Genomic DNA, 14,618 nt, shown 5'->3' on the forward strand with positions numbered 1-14,618 from the left:
TGTGTATCTGTTACATGTTCAATATATATACTATATACTTTGTTTGATGCTGTTACGGTGGTAGGTACTGTATATACACTAATGCCGCATTCAAAACAACTGGGAACTCTGAAAAATACGAGGTCAAATCATGACGTCAGTGATTTTCAGGTCGGAAAGTCAGAGCTCTAGAAAGAGGCCCGAGTTTCCAAGTTGGAATTCCGAGTTGGATGACCGTTCAAATCGATATTTCCCAGTCGGAGCTCGTTTTTTTCCCCGAGTTCCCAGTTGTTTTGAACGCACTGAAGTCGGAAGTCTGCGATTTCCGAGTTTCCAGTTGTTTTGAACGTGGCATTTGTATACAAAACATTAGGAACACCTGCTCTTCCATGACATAGACTGACCAGGTGAAATCTATGATCCCTTATTGATGTCACTTATTAAATCCACTTCAGTGTAGATGAAGGGGAGGAGACAGGTTAAAGAAGGATTTTTAAGCCTTGACAATTGAGTTATGGATTGTGTATGTGTGCCATTGAGATGGTGAATGGACAAGACAAAATATTTAAGTGCCTTTGAACGGGGTTTGGTTTTTGTTAACATTTGATATTTTAGTAATTTAACAGACGCTCTTATCCAGAACATTTTTGTACTTTTTCCCATACTGGTCCCCGAAGAGAATCGCACCCACAACCCTGGTATTGCAAGTGCCATGCTCTACCCACTGAGCCACATGGGACCCAAAAACTTCAACACTGCTGGGTTTTTCATGCTCAACCGTTTCCAGTGTGTACCAAGAATGGTTCACCACCCTAAGGACATCCAGCCAACTTGACACCACTGTGGGAAGAATTGGAGTCAACATGGGCCAGCATCCCTGTGGAATGCTTTCGATAGAGAGTCCATGCCCCCAACGAATTGAGGCTGTTATGAGGGCAAAAGGGGGTGCTGGCAATATTAGGAAAGTGTTCTTAATGTTTTGTACAGTCAGTGTATGTGTATTGTACAGTACGAACCTATCTGATAAGCCTCTGATAGAGTCGTACAGTACCTGTGGGCAGGCTCAGAGGATTCCCACTGTGGATCTGCTGCTGTTGCCTCATATGCTGATCTACCTCTGGTATCTCCTCAGCCTCCCCTTGCCAACCACCTCCCCCGCCTCGTCCTGTCAGCCCAGCCACCCCAGGCCCCAGGGAGAAGGTGCAGGAGGGGTAAGAGCTGGTGTAGGAGGAGGTAAGGGTGGAGTCCCGTCTCTCATCAAAGCCTTGCTGCTGTTGGAGCAGCTGCTGCTGGCGTCTCTCACGGGACTTCTTGATGAGTGTGACACGGTCGCGGATAGATTTTCCCACCACTTTAGCATCGCTCTCATGGAAGAAGCCCGACTTCACCTGGCGAGGAGGGGGAAGAGAGAAAAGGAGGGAGAGAGGGGGGTTGGGGGGGTGGAGCGAGAGAGTGGGAGGGAGAGAGAGAGTAAGATAGTGAGAATGAGAGCGAGAGGGAGGCAGAGAGAGACACAGAGAGACATTAAAAGCATTGCACGGGAATTTACGTTAGACAAGCGAGGAAACCTTGATTAATGAGCTGTGGACTTTGCAATACATCAAAGCAACTCCGCCCCACCTTTCCTGTGACCCTCTCACCTTCCCTGTAGTTCTCTGAGAGGGCCTAGTTATTCCTTTTCCGACCTGCACTGCTCTCTCTCATATCATTTTCACACTAATGAGCTGAGCCGACCTTTACTGTACTGCGCTGGCCTGGGGCCATGCTAGAAAGGTCAATCTAAAAAGAAAATAACCCGCAGAGTACGTTTCGGGTTGGTACCATAGTGTGAAAAGGGTATCAATGTCTCACCATCTCTCTCTCTCCCTCACTCACCATCCCCTCTCCTTCCCTCATTTTCTCCCCCTCTCTAAAGCTAGTTCCTCAGCACTGTTGTTCTCTAGGTCCCCCCCCCCCCCCCCTCTCTCACCATCTCCAGAGCCACCTCTTCTGCGCTGTCATTCTCCAGGTCATAACTGAACTCAATGGCCTCGTTGTCTTTGTGTTTGCCCTTCAGCTTCTTGGGATCCTCCACCCAGATCCTGAGGGCCAGACACTCCTGATACCCCATGTCCTCCTCCGCCAGCTCCACACGCACCCCAGTGTCCTCCCCAAAGAAGGCGTGGGTCAACAGGTCCCGGATGGACAGCCTGCAGAGAGAGAGAACACATCAAGCAAAGAACAAATTCCCACTTCTTTCCTTTTATTGGATAAGACAGTGAAGAAGAGATGACAGGAACAGTAGGAGAGGGGCAAATCAGAAGGGCAGTGGGCTGGAGTTGAACCCATGCCTGGTCTGGTATGTGTACCGGGGTCAGTGGTACTAATCACTTTAGACAGTCCACCAAAATAACTTTTTTTACAAGCACTCGTCCTTATTATGAGAGAGAGAGACTTTTGTGAGTCATTTTTATTGTTTATTTAACTTTTATTTATTATCTACTTCACTTGATTTGGCAATGTTAACATATGTTTCCCATGCCAATACAGCCCTTAAATTGAAATTCAATTGAATTGAGAGAGACAGAGAGACAGAAAGAGAGTGAAAGAGAAAGAGAGGGGAGAGGTAAAACTGCTTACCTCTGATTCTTGTCTTGGCGGATGCAGCACTCGATGATCTCTTTAATCTCTGGGTCGTTGACTTTATCAAAGCTGGCTGGTTTTATACCCTGTAGAAAGAGAGGGAGAGAGAGAGAGAGAGATACAGTGAGAGTAGAGAGTAGAGAGACAGACGGGGGGGGGGGGTGATAGAACAGACAACACTTTAGATGATGGGACTACTCTGTCCTACATGGACAGTAATATACCTTAGATGATGGGACTACACTGTCCTATATGGACAGCAACATACCTTAGATGGGACTACTCTGTCCTACATGGAGAGTAATATACCTTAGATGGGACTACTCAGTCCTACATGGACAGTAATATACCTTAGATGGGACTACTCTGTCCTACATGGACAGTAATATACCTTAGAGGGGACTACTCAGTCCTACATGGACAGTAATATACCTTAGATGATGGGACTACTCTGTCCTACATGGACAGTAATATACCTTAGATGGGACTACTCTGTCCTATATGGACAGCAACATACCTTAGATGGGACTACTCTGTCCTACATGGAGAGTAATATACCTTAGATGGGACTACTCAGTCCTACATGGACAGTAATATACCTTAGATGGGACTACTCTGTCCTACATGGACAGTAATATACCTTAGATGGGACTACTCTGTCCTACATGGAGAGTAATATACCTTAGATGGGACTACTCAGTCCTACATGGACAGTAATATACCTTAGATGGGACTACTCTGTCCTACATGGACAGTAATATACCTTAGATGGGACTACTCTGTCCTACATGGACAGTAATATACCTTAGATGGGACTACTCTGTCCTACATGGACAGTAATATACCTTAGATGGGACTACTCTGTCCTATATGGACAGCAACATACCTTAGATGGGACTACTCTGTCCTACATGGACAGTAATATACCTTAGATGATGGGACTACTCTGTCCTACATGGACAGTAATATACCTTAGAAGGGACTACTCTGTCCTATATGGACAATAATATACCTTAGATGATGGGACTACTCTGTCCTATATGGACAATAATATACCTTAGATGGGACTACTCTGTCCTACATGGACAGTAATATACCTTAGATGATGGGACTACTCTGTCCTACATGGACAGTAATATACCTTAGATGGGACTACTCTGTCCTATATGGACAGCAACATACCTTAGATGGGACTACTCTGTCCTATATGGACAATAATATACCTTAGATGGGACTACTCTGTCCTACATGGACAGTAATATACCTTAGATGATGGGACTACTCTGTCCTATATGGACAATAATATACCTTAGATGATGGGACTACTCTGTCCTACATGGACAGTAATATACCTTAGATGGGACTACTCTGTCCTATATGGACAATAATATACCTTAGATGATGGGACTACTCTGTCCTATATGGACAATAATATACCTTAGATGATGGGACTACTCTGTCCTACATGGACAGTAATATACCTTAGATGGGACTACTCTGTCCTATATGGACAATAATATACCTTAGATGATGGGACTACTCTGTCCTATATGGACAATAATATACCTTAGATGGCACTACTCTGTCCTATATGGACAGTAATATACCTTAGATGATGGGACTACTCTGTCCTATATGGACAGCAATATACCTTAGATGGGACTACTCTGTCCTACATGGACAGTAATATAGCTTAGATGGGACTACTCTGTCCTACATGGACAGTAATATACCTTAGATGATGGGACTACTCTGTCCTACATGGACAGTAATATACCTTAGATGATGGGACTACTCTGTCCTACATGAACAGTAACATACCTTTGATGGGACTACTCAGTCCTACATGGACAGTAATATACCTTAGATGGGACTACTCAGTCCTACATGGACAGCAACATACCTTAGATGATGGGACTACTCTGTCCTAAATGGACAGTAATATACCTTAGATGATGGGACTACTCAGTCCTACATGGACAGTAATATACCTTAGATGGGACTACTCTGTCCTAAATGGACAATAATATACCTTAGATGATGGGACTTCTCTGTCCTATATGGACAATAATATACCTTAGATGGGACTACTCTGTCCTACTTGGACAGTAATATACCTTAGATGATGGGACTACTCTGTCCTATATGGACAGCAATATACCTTAGATGGGACTACTCTGTCCTACATGGACAGTAATATAGCTTAGATGGGACTACTCTGTCCTACATGGACAGTAATATACCTTAGATGATGGGACTACTCTGTCCTACATGGACAGTAATATACCTTAGATGGGACTACTCTGTCCTACATGGACAGTAATATACCTTAGATGATGGGACTACTCTGTCCTACATGGACAGTAATATACCTTAGATGATGGGACTACTCTGTCCTACATGAACAGTAACATACCTTTGATGGGACTACTCAGTCCTACATGGACAGTAATATACCTTAGATGGGACTACTCTGTCCTAAATGGACAGTAATATACCTTAGATGATGGGACTACTCCGTCCTACACGGGCAGTATTATACAGTTGAAGTCGGAAGTTTACATACACTTAGGTTGGAGTCATTAAAACTTGTTTTTCAACCACTCCACACATTTCTTGTTAACAAACTATAGTTTTGGCAAGTCGGTTAGGACATCTACTTTGTGCATGACACAAGTAATTTTTCTAACAATTGTTTACAGACAGATTATTTCACTTATAATTCAAATTATCACAATTCCAGTGGGTCAGAAATGTACATACACTAAGTTGACTGTGCCTTTAAACAGCTTGGAAAATTCCAGAAAATGATGTCATGGCTTTAGAAGCTTCTGATAGGCTAATTGACATAATTTGAGTCAATTGGAGGTGTACCTGTGGATGTATTTCAAGGCCTATCGTCAAACTCAGTGCCTCTTTGCTTAACATCATGGGAAAATCAAAAGAAATCAGCCAAGACCTCAGAAAAAAATTTGTAGACCTCCACAAGTCAGGTTCATTCTTGGGAGCAATTTCCAAACGCCTGAAGGTACCACATTCATCTGTATAAAAATAGTACGCAAGTATAAACACCATGGGACCACGAAGCAGTCACGACTTCCGCCGAAGTTGGTGCCTTTCCTTGTTCAGGCGGCATTCAGCGGTCGACATCACCGGCTTTCTAGCCTCCACCGATCTACATTTCTTTTTCCATTTGTTTTGTCTGTATTGTACACACCTGGTTCCCATTTCGTTTTAATTATTTCCCTATTTAACCCTCTGGAGCCATCATGGTTTTGTGAGTGTTTATTGTTGTCAGTTGTCTCGTTTATGTGATTCTGGATTTTCGTTCTCCTTGTTGGAGGATTCTTTTTGAATAAAGTTACTATTATTACTCAACTCTGAGTCCTGCACCTAACTCCGCCTTACCCACATCACCTGGACTCTGACAGAAGCATGCACCTTCAATGGAGTCAGCAGGTGCACACAGCCCTCCTCTACCTATGGAGGAGCGTGTCCAGCAGCACGCGACTATGTTGCAAATTCTCAGCACAGCCATGGATCGTGTGCTACAAACCATGGAGCAATGGGAGAGAGGGGGTTTTCCAGCAACCCCATCATCATCACCCCAGCTCCCACAACAACCCACAACGCTGTCCACCTCTCCTTCACCTGGATCCAGTGGGATTCGGCTCGCGCTCCCGAGGGTATACGATGGAACGGCTGCCGGGTGCCAGGGGTTCCTACTCCAGCTTGGGCTCTACCTGGCAACCGTTCACCCAGCTCCTTCGGGACGGGAGAGTGTAAATGCCCTCATCTCCTGTCTGACTGGTAGAGCACTCAAATGGGCCAACGCAGTCTGGGGAAGGGAAGGACCGACGTTGGACAATTATGAGGATTTTACCCGCCGCTTCCGGGCGGTTTTCGATCATCCACCTGAAGGGAGAGCGGCGAGGGACCGCTTGTATCATCTCAGACAGGGGATGAGGAGTGCACAAGACTTCGCTCTGGACTTTCGAACTCTGGCCGCCGGCGCGGGATGGAATGAGCGGGCCCTGATCGACCACTACAGGTGTGGTCTATGCGAGGACGTTCGTAGGGAGCTAGCCTGCAGGGACACCACCCTTACCTTTGACCAGCTGGTAGACCTATCCATCAGACTGGATGCCTCCCGCGGATGTCCGGATCGGGGTTCGTCAGTTCCATCTCCCAGCCCCTTTGATCCGACGCCGATGGAGCTAGGAGGTGCTGCTATGAGGGAGACCGGAGGGGGGGCCCTTCCCTTCACCACCTGTGGCCGCAGAGGGCACACTGCTGGTCGGTGCTGGGGAGGTTCTCCAGGGAGTCGAGGCAGCAGGCAGGGCACTGGTGGATCATCCCAGGTGAGTAGGCACCCGACTCACCCAGAGCTTCCTGTTTCACACGTGTGTGTATGTGTAGAATTTCCTGAGTTTTCCCCGCATTCCCAGCACAAGGCGCTAGTAGATTCAGGTGCAGCTGGGAACTTTATTGATCGTTCATTTGCAATTAGATTAGGGATCCCTATTGTTCCTGTTGATGTGCCCTTCAACGTACATGCCTTAGATAGTGGTCCTTTAGGATCAGGACTGATCAGGGAGGTCACAGCTCCACTATGTATGAAAACGCAGGGGGATCATAAGGAGAGAATTAGTCTCTTTCTGATCGATTCACCTGCGTTTCCTGTGGTGTTGGGGCATCCCTGGTTGGCCGATCATGACCCCACTATTTCGTGGAAACAGGGGGCTCTCAAGGGATGGTGACGTCAGTGCTCGGGGAGATGTGTAGGTGTTTCCATAGGTGCAACTACGGTGGAGAGTCCAAACCAGGTCTCCACCATGCACATCCTCCAGAATATGCCGATTTGGCTCTCGCCTTCTGTAAAAAGAATGCGACTCAATTACCACCCCATCGATGGGGGGATTGTGCGATAAATCTCATGGTAGACGCAGCACTTCCCAGGAGTCACGTGTATCCTTTGTCACAGGAGGAGACGGCAGCTATGGAAACATATGTCTCCGGATCTCTGGGACAGGGATACAGTCGGCCTTCCACTTCACCTGCCTCCTCGAGTTTATTTTTTGTGAAGAAGAAGGATGGAGGTTTACGCCCGTGTATTGACTATCGAGGTATAAATCAGATCACAGTGAAGTACAGTTACCCGCTGCCTCTCATAGCCAGTGTGACAGAGTCATTGTACGGGGCGCACTTCTTCACAAAATTGGATCTCAGGAGCGCTTACAACCTGGTGCGTATCCGGGAGGGGGATGAGTGGAAGATGGCATTTAGTACCACCTCTGGGCACTATGAGTACCTTGTCATGCCGTATGGGTTGATGAATGCTCCATCAGTCTTTCAATCCTTTGTAGATGACATTTTCAGGGACCTGCATGGGCAGGGTGTAGTGGTGTATAAAGATGACATTCTAATATACTCCGCTACACGCACCGAGCATGTGTCCCTGGTGCGCAAGGTGCTTGGTCGACTGTTGGAGCATGACCTGTACGTCAAGGCTGAGAAATGTCTGTTCTTCCAACAGTCTGTCTCCTTTCTAGGGTACCGCCTGTCCACGACAGGGGTGGAGATGGAGAAGGATTGCAATTCAGCCGTGCGTAATTGGCCGACTCCAACCACGGTAAAGGAGGTGCAGCGGTTTTTAGGGTTTGCCAACTACTACCGGAGGTTTATCCGGGGCTTTGGTCAGGTAGCGGCTCCCATTACCTCTTTGTTAAAGGGGGGACCGGTGCGACTGCAGTGGTCAGCTGGGGCGGACAGGGCTTTTGGTCACCTGAAGGCTCTGTTTACCTCGGCTCCCGTGCTGGCTCATCCGTATCCCTCTTTGGCATTTATAGTGGAGGTGGACGTGTCCGAGGCTGGGATAGGAGCTGTGCTGTCTCAGCGCTCGGGTACGCCACCAAAGCTCCGCCCCTGTGCTTTTTTTTCAAAGAAGCTCAGCCCGGCGGAGCGAAACTATGATGTGGGTGATCGGGAGCTGTTGGCTGTTGTCAGGGTATGAAGGCGTGGAGGCATTGGCTTGAGGGGGCTAGACACCCTTTCCTCATTTGGACTGACCACCGCAATCTGGAGTACATCCGGGCGGCGAGGAGACTGAACCCTTGTCAGGCAAGGTGGGCCATGTTTTTCACCTGTTTTGTTTTCACCATTTCCTACAGACCAGGTTCCCAGAACGCTAAGGAAGACGCACTGTCCCGGATGTATGGCACAGAGGAGCGGTCCACGGATCCCACTCCCATACTCGCACCGGTGGTATGGGAGGTGGACGCGCACATCAAGCGGGCGTTACGTACAGAGCCCACTCCCAACCAGTGTCCAGTTGGTCATCTGTATGTTCCGTCTGATGTCCGCGATAGTTTGATCTGTTGGGCTCACACGTCACCCTCCTCTGGTCATCCTGGCATCGGTCGGACAGTGCGCTGTCTTAGTGGGAAGTACTGGTGGCCCACTTTAGCTAAGGACATGAGGGTTTATGTTTCCTCCTGCTCTGTGTGCGCCCAGTGCAAGGCCCCTGGACACCTGCCCAGAGGGAAATTACAACCCCTACCTTTTCCACAACGGCCGTGGTCACACCTATCGGTGTATTTCGCAACAGATCTTTCTCCGTCACAGGGAAACAACACGATCCTGGTTGTTGTGGATCGGTTTTCTAAGTCCTGCCGTCTCCTTCCTTTGCCCGGTCTCCCTACGGCTCTACAGACTGCGGAGGCCCTGTTCACCCACGTCTTCCGGCACTACGGGGTGCCTGAGGATATAGTTTCTGATCGGGTTCCACAGTTCACGTCGAGGATCTGGAGCGCGTTTATGGTACGCCTGGGGGTCTCGGTCAGCCTCACCTCAGGTTTTCACCCCGAGAGTAATGGGCAGGTGGAGAGAGTTAACCAGGATGTGGGTAGGTTTCTGCGGTCCTATTGCCAGGACCGGCCGGGGGAGTGGGCGGCTTTCATCCCCTGGGCAGAGATGGCCCAAAACTCCCTCCGCCATTCCTTCACTAACCTATCTCCTTTTCAATGTGTTCTGGGTTATCAGCCGGTCCTGGCACCGTTCCATCAGAGCCAGATTGAAACACCTGCAGTGGACGAATGGTTTCGGCGCTCGGAAGAAACATGGGACGTTGCCCATGTGCTCCTGCAACGGGTCATCAAGCGGCAGAAGGCGAGCGCCGACCGCCGCCGCAGTGAGGCCCCGGTGTATGCACCCGGGGATCGGGTCTGACTCTCGACCCGAAACCTACCCCTTCGCCTTTCCTGCTGGAAGCTGGGTCCGCGGTTTGTGGGGCCATTTAAAGTCCTGAGGAGACTGAACGAGGTTGGTTGTAGGTTACAGCTCCCCCCTGATTACCTTATTAACCCCTCGTTCCATGTGTCTCTCCTCAGGCCAAAGGTGGCTGGTCCGCTCCAGCAGTCTGAGGTGCGGGAGGTTCCTCTACCCCCTCTGGACATCGAGGGGGCCCCGGCGTATACTGTGCAAGCCATTATGGACTCAAGGCGTCGGGCGAGGGGCCTTCAGTACCTCGTGGAGTGGGAGGGGTACGGTCCGGAGGAGAGATGCTGGGTGCCGGTGGAGGACATCCTGGACCCTTCCTTACTGCAGGAATTTCACCGTCTCCGCCCGGATCGTCCTGCGCCTCGTCCTCCGGGTCGTCCCGAGGCCGGTGTCGGCGCGCTGCTGGAGTCGTGCGTCAAGGGGGGGGTACTATCACGACTTCCGCCGAAGTTGGTGCCTCTCCTTGTTCGGGCGGCGGTCGACATCACCGGCTTTCTAGCCTCCACCGATCTACATTTCTTTTTCCATTTGTTTTGTCTGTATTGTACACACCTGGTTCCCATTTCGTTTTAATTATTTCCCTATTTAACCCTCTGGAGCCATTATGGTTTTGTGCATGTTTATTGTTGTCAGTTGTCTCGTTCATGTGATTCTGGATTTTCGTTCTCCTTGTTGGAGGATTATTTTTGAGTAAAGTTACTATTATTACTCATCTCAGTGTCCTGCGCCTGACTTCGCCTTACCCACATCACCTAGACTCTGACAGCAGCTGTCATACCGCTCAGGAAGGAGACGCATTCTGTCTCCAAGAGATGAATGTACTTTGGTGCGAAAAGTGCAAATCAGTCCCAGAACAACTGCTAAGGACCTTTTGAAAACGCTGGGGGAAACAGGTACAAAAATATCTATATCCACAGTAAAACGAGTCCTATATCGACATAACCTGAAAGGCCACTCAGCAAAGAAGAAGCAACTGCTCCAAAACCGCCATAAAAAAGCCAGACTATGGTTTGCAACTGCACATGGGACAAAGATCGTACTTTTTGGAGAAATGTCCTCTGGTGTGATGAAACAAAAAAAGAACTGTTTGCCCATAATGACCATCATTATGTTTGGAGGAAATGGGGGGAGGCTTGCAAGCCGAAGAACACCATCCCAACCGTGAAGCACTGGGGTGGCAGCATCATGTTGTGGGGGTGCTTTGCTGCAGGAGGGACTGGTGGACTTTACAAAATAGATGGCATTATGAGGTAGGAAAATGATGTGGCTATATTGAAGCAGCATCTCAAGGGATCAGTCAGGAAGTTAAAGCTTGGTCGCAAATGGGTCTTCCAAATGGACAATGACCCCAAGCATACTTCCAAAGTTGTGGCAAAATGGCTTAAGGACAACAAAGTCAAGGTATTGGAGTGGCCATCACAAAGCCCTGACCTCAATCCTATCGAAAATTTGTTGGCAGGACTGAAAAAGCGTGTGCGAGCAAGGAGGCCTACAAACCTGACTCAGTTACATCAGCTCTGTCAGGAGGAATGGGCCAAAATTCACCCAACTTATTGTGGGAAGCTTGTGGAAGGCTACCTGAAATGTTTGACCCAAGTTAAACAATTTAAAGGCAATGCTACCAAATACTAATTGAGTGTATGTAAACTTCTGACCCACTGGGAATGTGATGAAAGAAACAAAAGCTGAAATAAATCATTCTCTCTACTATTATTCTGACATTTCACATTCTTAAAATAAATTGGTGATCCTAACTGGCCTAAGACAGGGAATTTTTACTAGGATTACATGTCAGGAATTGTGAAAAACTGAGTTTAAATGTATTTGGCTGAAGTGTATCTAAACTTCTGACTTCAACTGTACCTTAAATGGGACTACTGTGCTTCAGAGTTTTAATCATGAAGCAGAAATGAAGAAGCCCTGACTACAGATAATATACTGTCACAGATACAATCTAGATGACAAAAAGTGTGTGGACACCTGCTCGTCGAACATCTCATTCCAAAATCAAGGGCATTAATATGGAGTTGGTACCCCCTTTGCTGCTTTAAAAGCCTCCACTCTTCTGGGAAGGCTTTCCACTAGACGTTGGAACATTGCTGTGGGGACTTGCTTCCATTCAGCCACAAGAGCATTAGTGAGGTTGGGCACAGATGTTGGGCGATTAGGCCTAGCTTGCGGTCGGAGTTCCAGTTCACCCCAAAGTTGTTCGATGGGGTTGAGGTCAGGGCTCTGTGCAGGGCAGTCAAGTTCTTCCACACCGATCTCAACAAACCATTTTTGTATGAATCTCGGGGGCATTGTCATGCTGAAGCAGGAAAGGGCCTTCCGCAAACTGTTGCCACAAAGTTGGAAGCACAGAATTGTCTAAAATCAAATCAAATTTTATTGGTCCCATACACATGTTTAGCAGATGTTATTGCGGGTGTAGAGAAATGCTTGTCATGCTTGTCAATGCTAGAATATCATTGTATGCTGTAACATTAACATTTCCCTTCACTGGAACTAAGGGTCCTAGCCCAAACCATGAAAAACAGCCACAGACCATTATTCCTCCTCCACCAATCTTAACAGTTGGCACTATGCATTGAGACAGGTAGCGTTCTCCTGGCATCCACCAAACCCAGATTCATCCATCGGACTGCCAGATGGTGAAGCGTGATTCATCACTCCAGAGAACGAGTTTCCACTGCTCCAGAGTGGCGGCGAGCTTTACACCACTCCAGCCAACACTTGGCCATGGAAACCCATTTCATGAAGCTCCCGACGAACGGTTATTGTGCTGATGCTGCTTCAAGAGGCAGTTTGGAACTCTGTAGTGGGTGTTGCAAACAAGGACAGACAATTTTGACGCGTTACGCACTTTAGCACTTGGCGGTCCCATTCTGTGAACTTGTGTGGTCTACCATTTCGCAGCTGAGTCGTTGTTGCTCCTAGACATTTCCACTTTACAATAACAGCACTTACAGTTGACCTGGGCAGCTCTAGCAGGGCAGAACTGACTTGTTGCAAAGGTGGCATCCTATGACGGTGCCACGTTGAAAGTCACTGAGCTCTTCAGTAAGGCAATTCTACTGCCAATGTTTGTCTATGGAGATTGCATGGCTGTGTGCTCAATTTTATACACCTGTCAGCAATGGGTGTGGCTAAAATAGCCAAATCTACTAATTTGTATATGTAGTGTATAATAATTTACTGAATATGAGGGGGGGAATCAAGCAGAAGTAGGGAAAAGACAAGACTGCAAAAGGTTCAAAGGGAATTTTATCAAGAGAAAGATCTTGCAGAAGTAGGGAATAGAAAGACTAGGCCAACCAAAGCGCAAATGGACTGCAGTCCCAGGAACCCATACTTACGCTGGTGACTTTACGGTAGATCTGTGCAGCATTCTGGCACTCTGAGTAGGGGTATTCTGAGGTGGCCATCTCCAACATGCACATCCCAAAGGCATAGACATCCACTGACTCGTCATAATGTTCCTCGTACATCTCTGGAGCCATGAACTCAGGTGTACCTGGAAGACAGGACAGCAGAGACAACTGTAAAGGTTAATAACCTGATAAATAATAATTTGTTGGCTACTTATATTTGTTGGGTACTTTATATTTGTAAAATGTCACACATGTACATGTGTAGTATGCATGTGTGAATTGTAAATATATTTTTTTTGCATGCTAGCAAATACCCATAGACTTCCAGTCATTACGCTAATGATAGTTAGCATTGGCTCGTGAAACTACCTCTAACTTCCTTCATACTCGACACAGAGACATAAAAATGGTATCCACTCTGGGGAAGTAGATAATGGACCTCATTGCCAAAATCCCTTTAACATTCCCTTTGAGTGGCAGTTAGTACACTAGAGCTTGACCTAAGAGCAAGAATAATCACAGCAGAGACTGTACACAGATGATACTGCCTTGTTGGGGGCAGCTTATAAAATATTCCTAATGTTGCAGAGTGACCACAGATTCTAAAAGCCATTTGTACAACAGAGAGGTCCATTAGCACTAGTTCAAGATTAATTGCCATTTGTAATAAATACATTGGAAATCTTACTCACAAGAGTTCTGACATACCTGTGGCCCATTAAAAATGTCAATACCCTTCCCACAACATAACATAAGACAACAACTGATAACTGATGATCGTTAGTTACCTATGACACTCTTAGCAAAGGAGGTCCTCATGAGAGTGGCCAGTCCAAGGTCTCCTATCTTGACGGAGCCGGTGGGGCCCGTGATGAAGATGTTGTCACACTTCAGGTCCCTGTGAATGATGGGAGGGGTCCGGGTGTGGAGGAACTGGAGGCCCTTCAGGATCTGACGACACCAGCTCCTCAGGACCTTAGGCTTCATCACCTTGAAGCGCTTCAGATACCTGCAGTCAGGACCGGACAGGAGAGGACAGGACCGGACAGGACCGGACAGGAGAGGACAAAAGGTTATAACTAAGGTCAACAGTATAATGATTATGGTTTATATAGACAGAGGACCAACTGTATGACCACATTTGTGACACATTTCAAGAAGCTAGGTGTATGTCGCACGTCACTACTTCACAGGAGAGGCATTTGAATTATTTTATTTTATTTTTTAAATAAAAATGAGTTTTTTGGCAGAAATGCCTTCTGGAACGTGAACTTTCATGTGCCTTAATAACAAGCGTGTACGCCATTTGTAAATACAAATAAAATTGTTAAATTGTGAGCCTAGTTGGTTTAGCCACGGAAAAAGACA

The 14,618-nt window shown here is 47.3% G+C and overlaps 1 protein-coding gene across 1 annotated transcript in view; it reads right to left on the bottom strand.

Moving 5' to 3' along the window:
* Positions 1–14,618, bottom strand: part of LOC106572720 (uncharacterized) — a 107,069-nt gene that overhangs the window by 37,258 nt on the left and 55,193 nt on the right. The window contains exons 4-8 of the mRNA XM_045696109.1: positions 14,039–14,259; positions 13,236–13,393; positions 2,599–2,687; positions 1,949–2,168; positions 1,031–1,367 (exon numbers count right to left, since the gene is read on the bottom strand). Coding sequence (XP_045552065.1) covers positions 1,031–1,367; positions 1,949–2,168; positions 2,599–2,687; positions 13,236–13,393; positions 14,039–14,259 — 1,025 coding nt within the window. The remainder of the gene's footprint in view (positions 1–1,030; positions 1,368–1,948; positions 2,169–2,598; positions 2,688–13,235; positions 13,394–14,038; positions 14,260–14,618) is intronic.

The sequence above is a fragment of the Salmo salar genome, chromosome ssa15 (assembly GCF_905237065.1).
Source record: "Salmo salar chromosome ssa15, Ssal_v3.1, whole genome shotgun sequence".
In the NCBI taxonomy this organism is placed as follows: domain Eukaryota; kingdom Metazoa; phylum Chordata; class Actinopteri; order Salmoniformes; family Salmonidae; genus Salmo; species Salmo salar.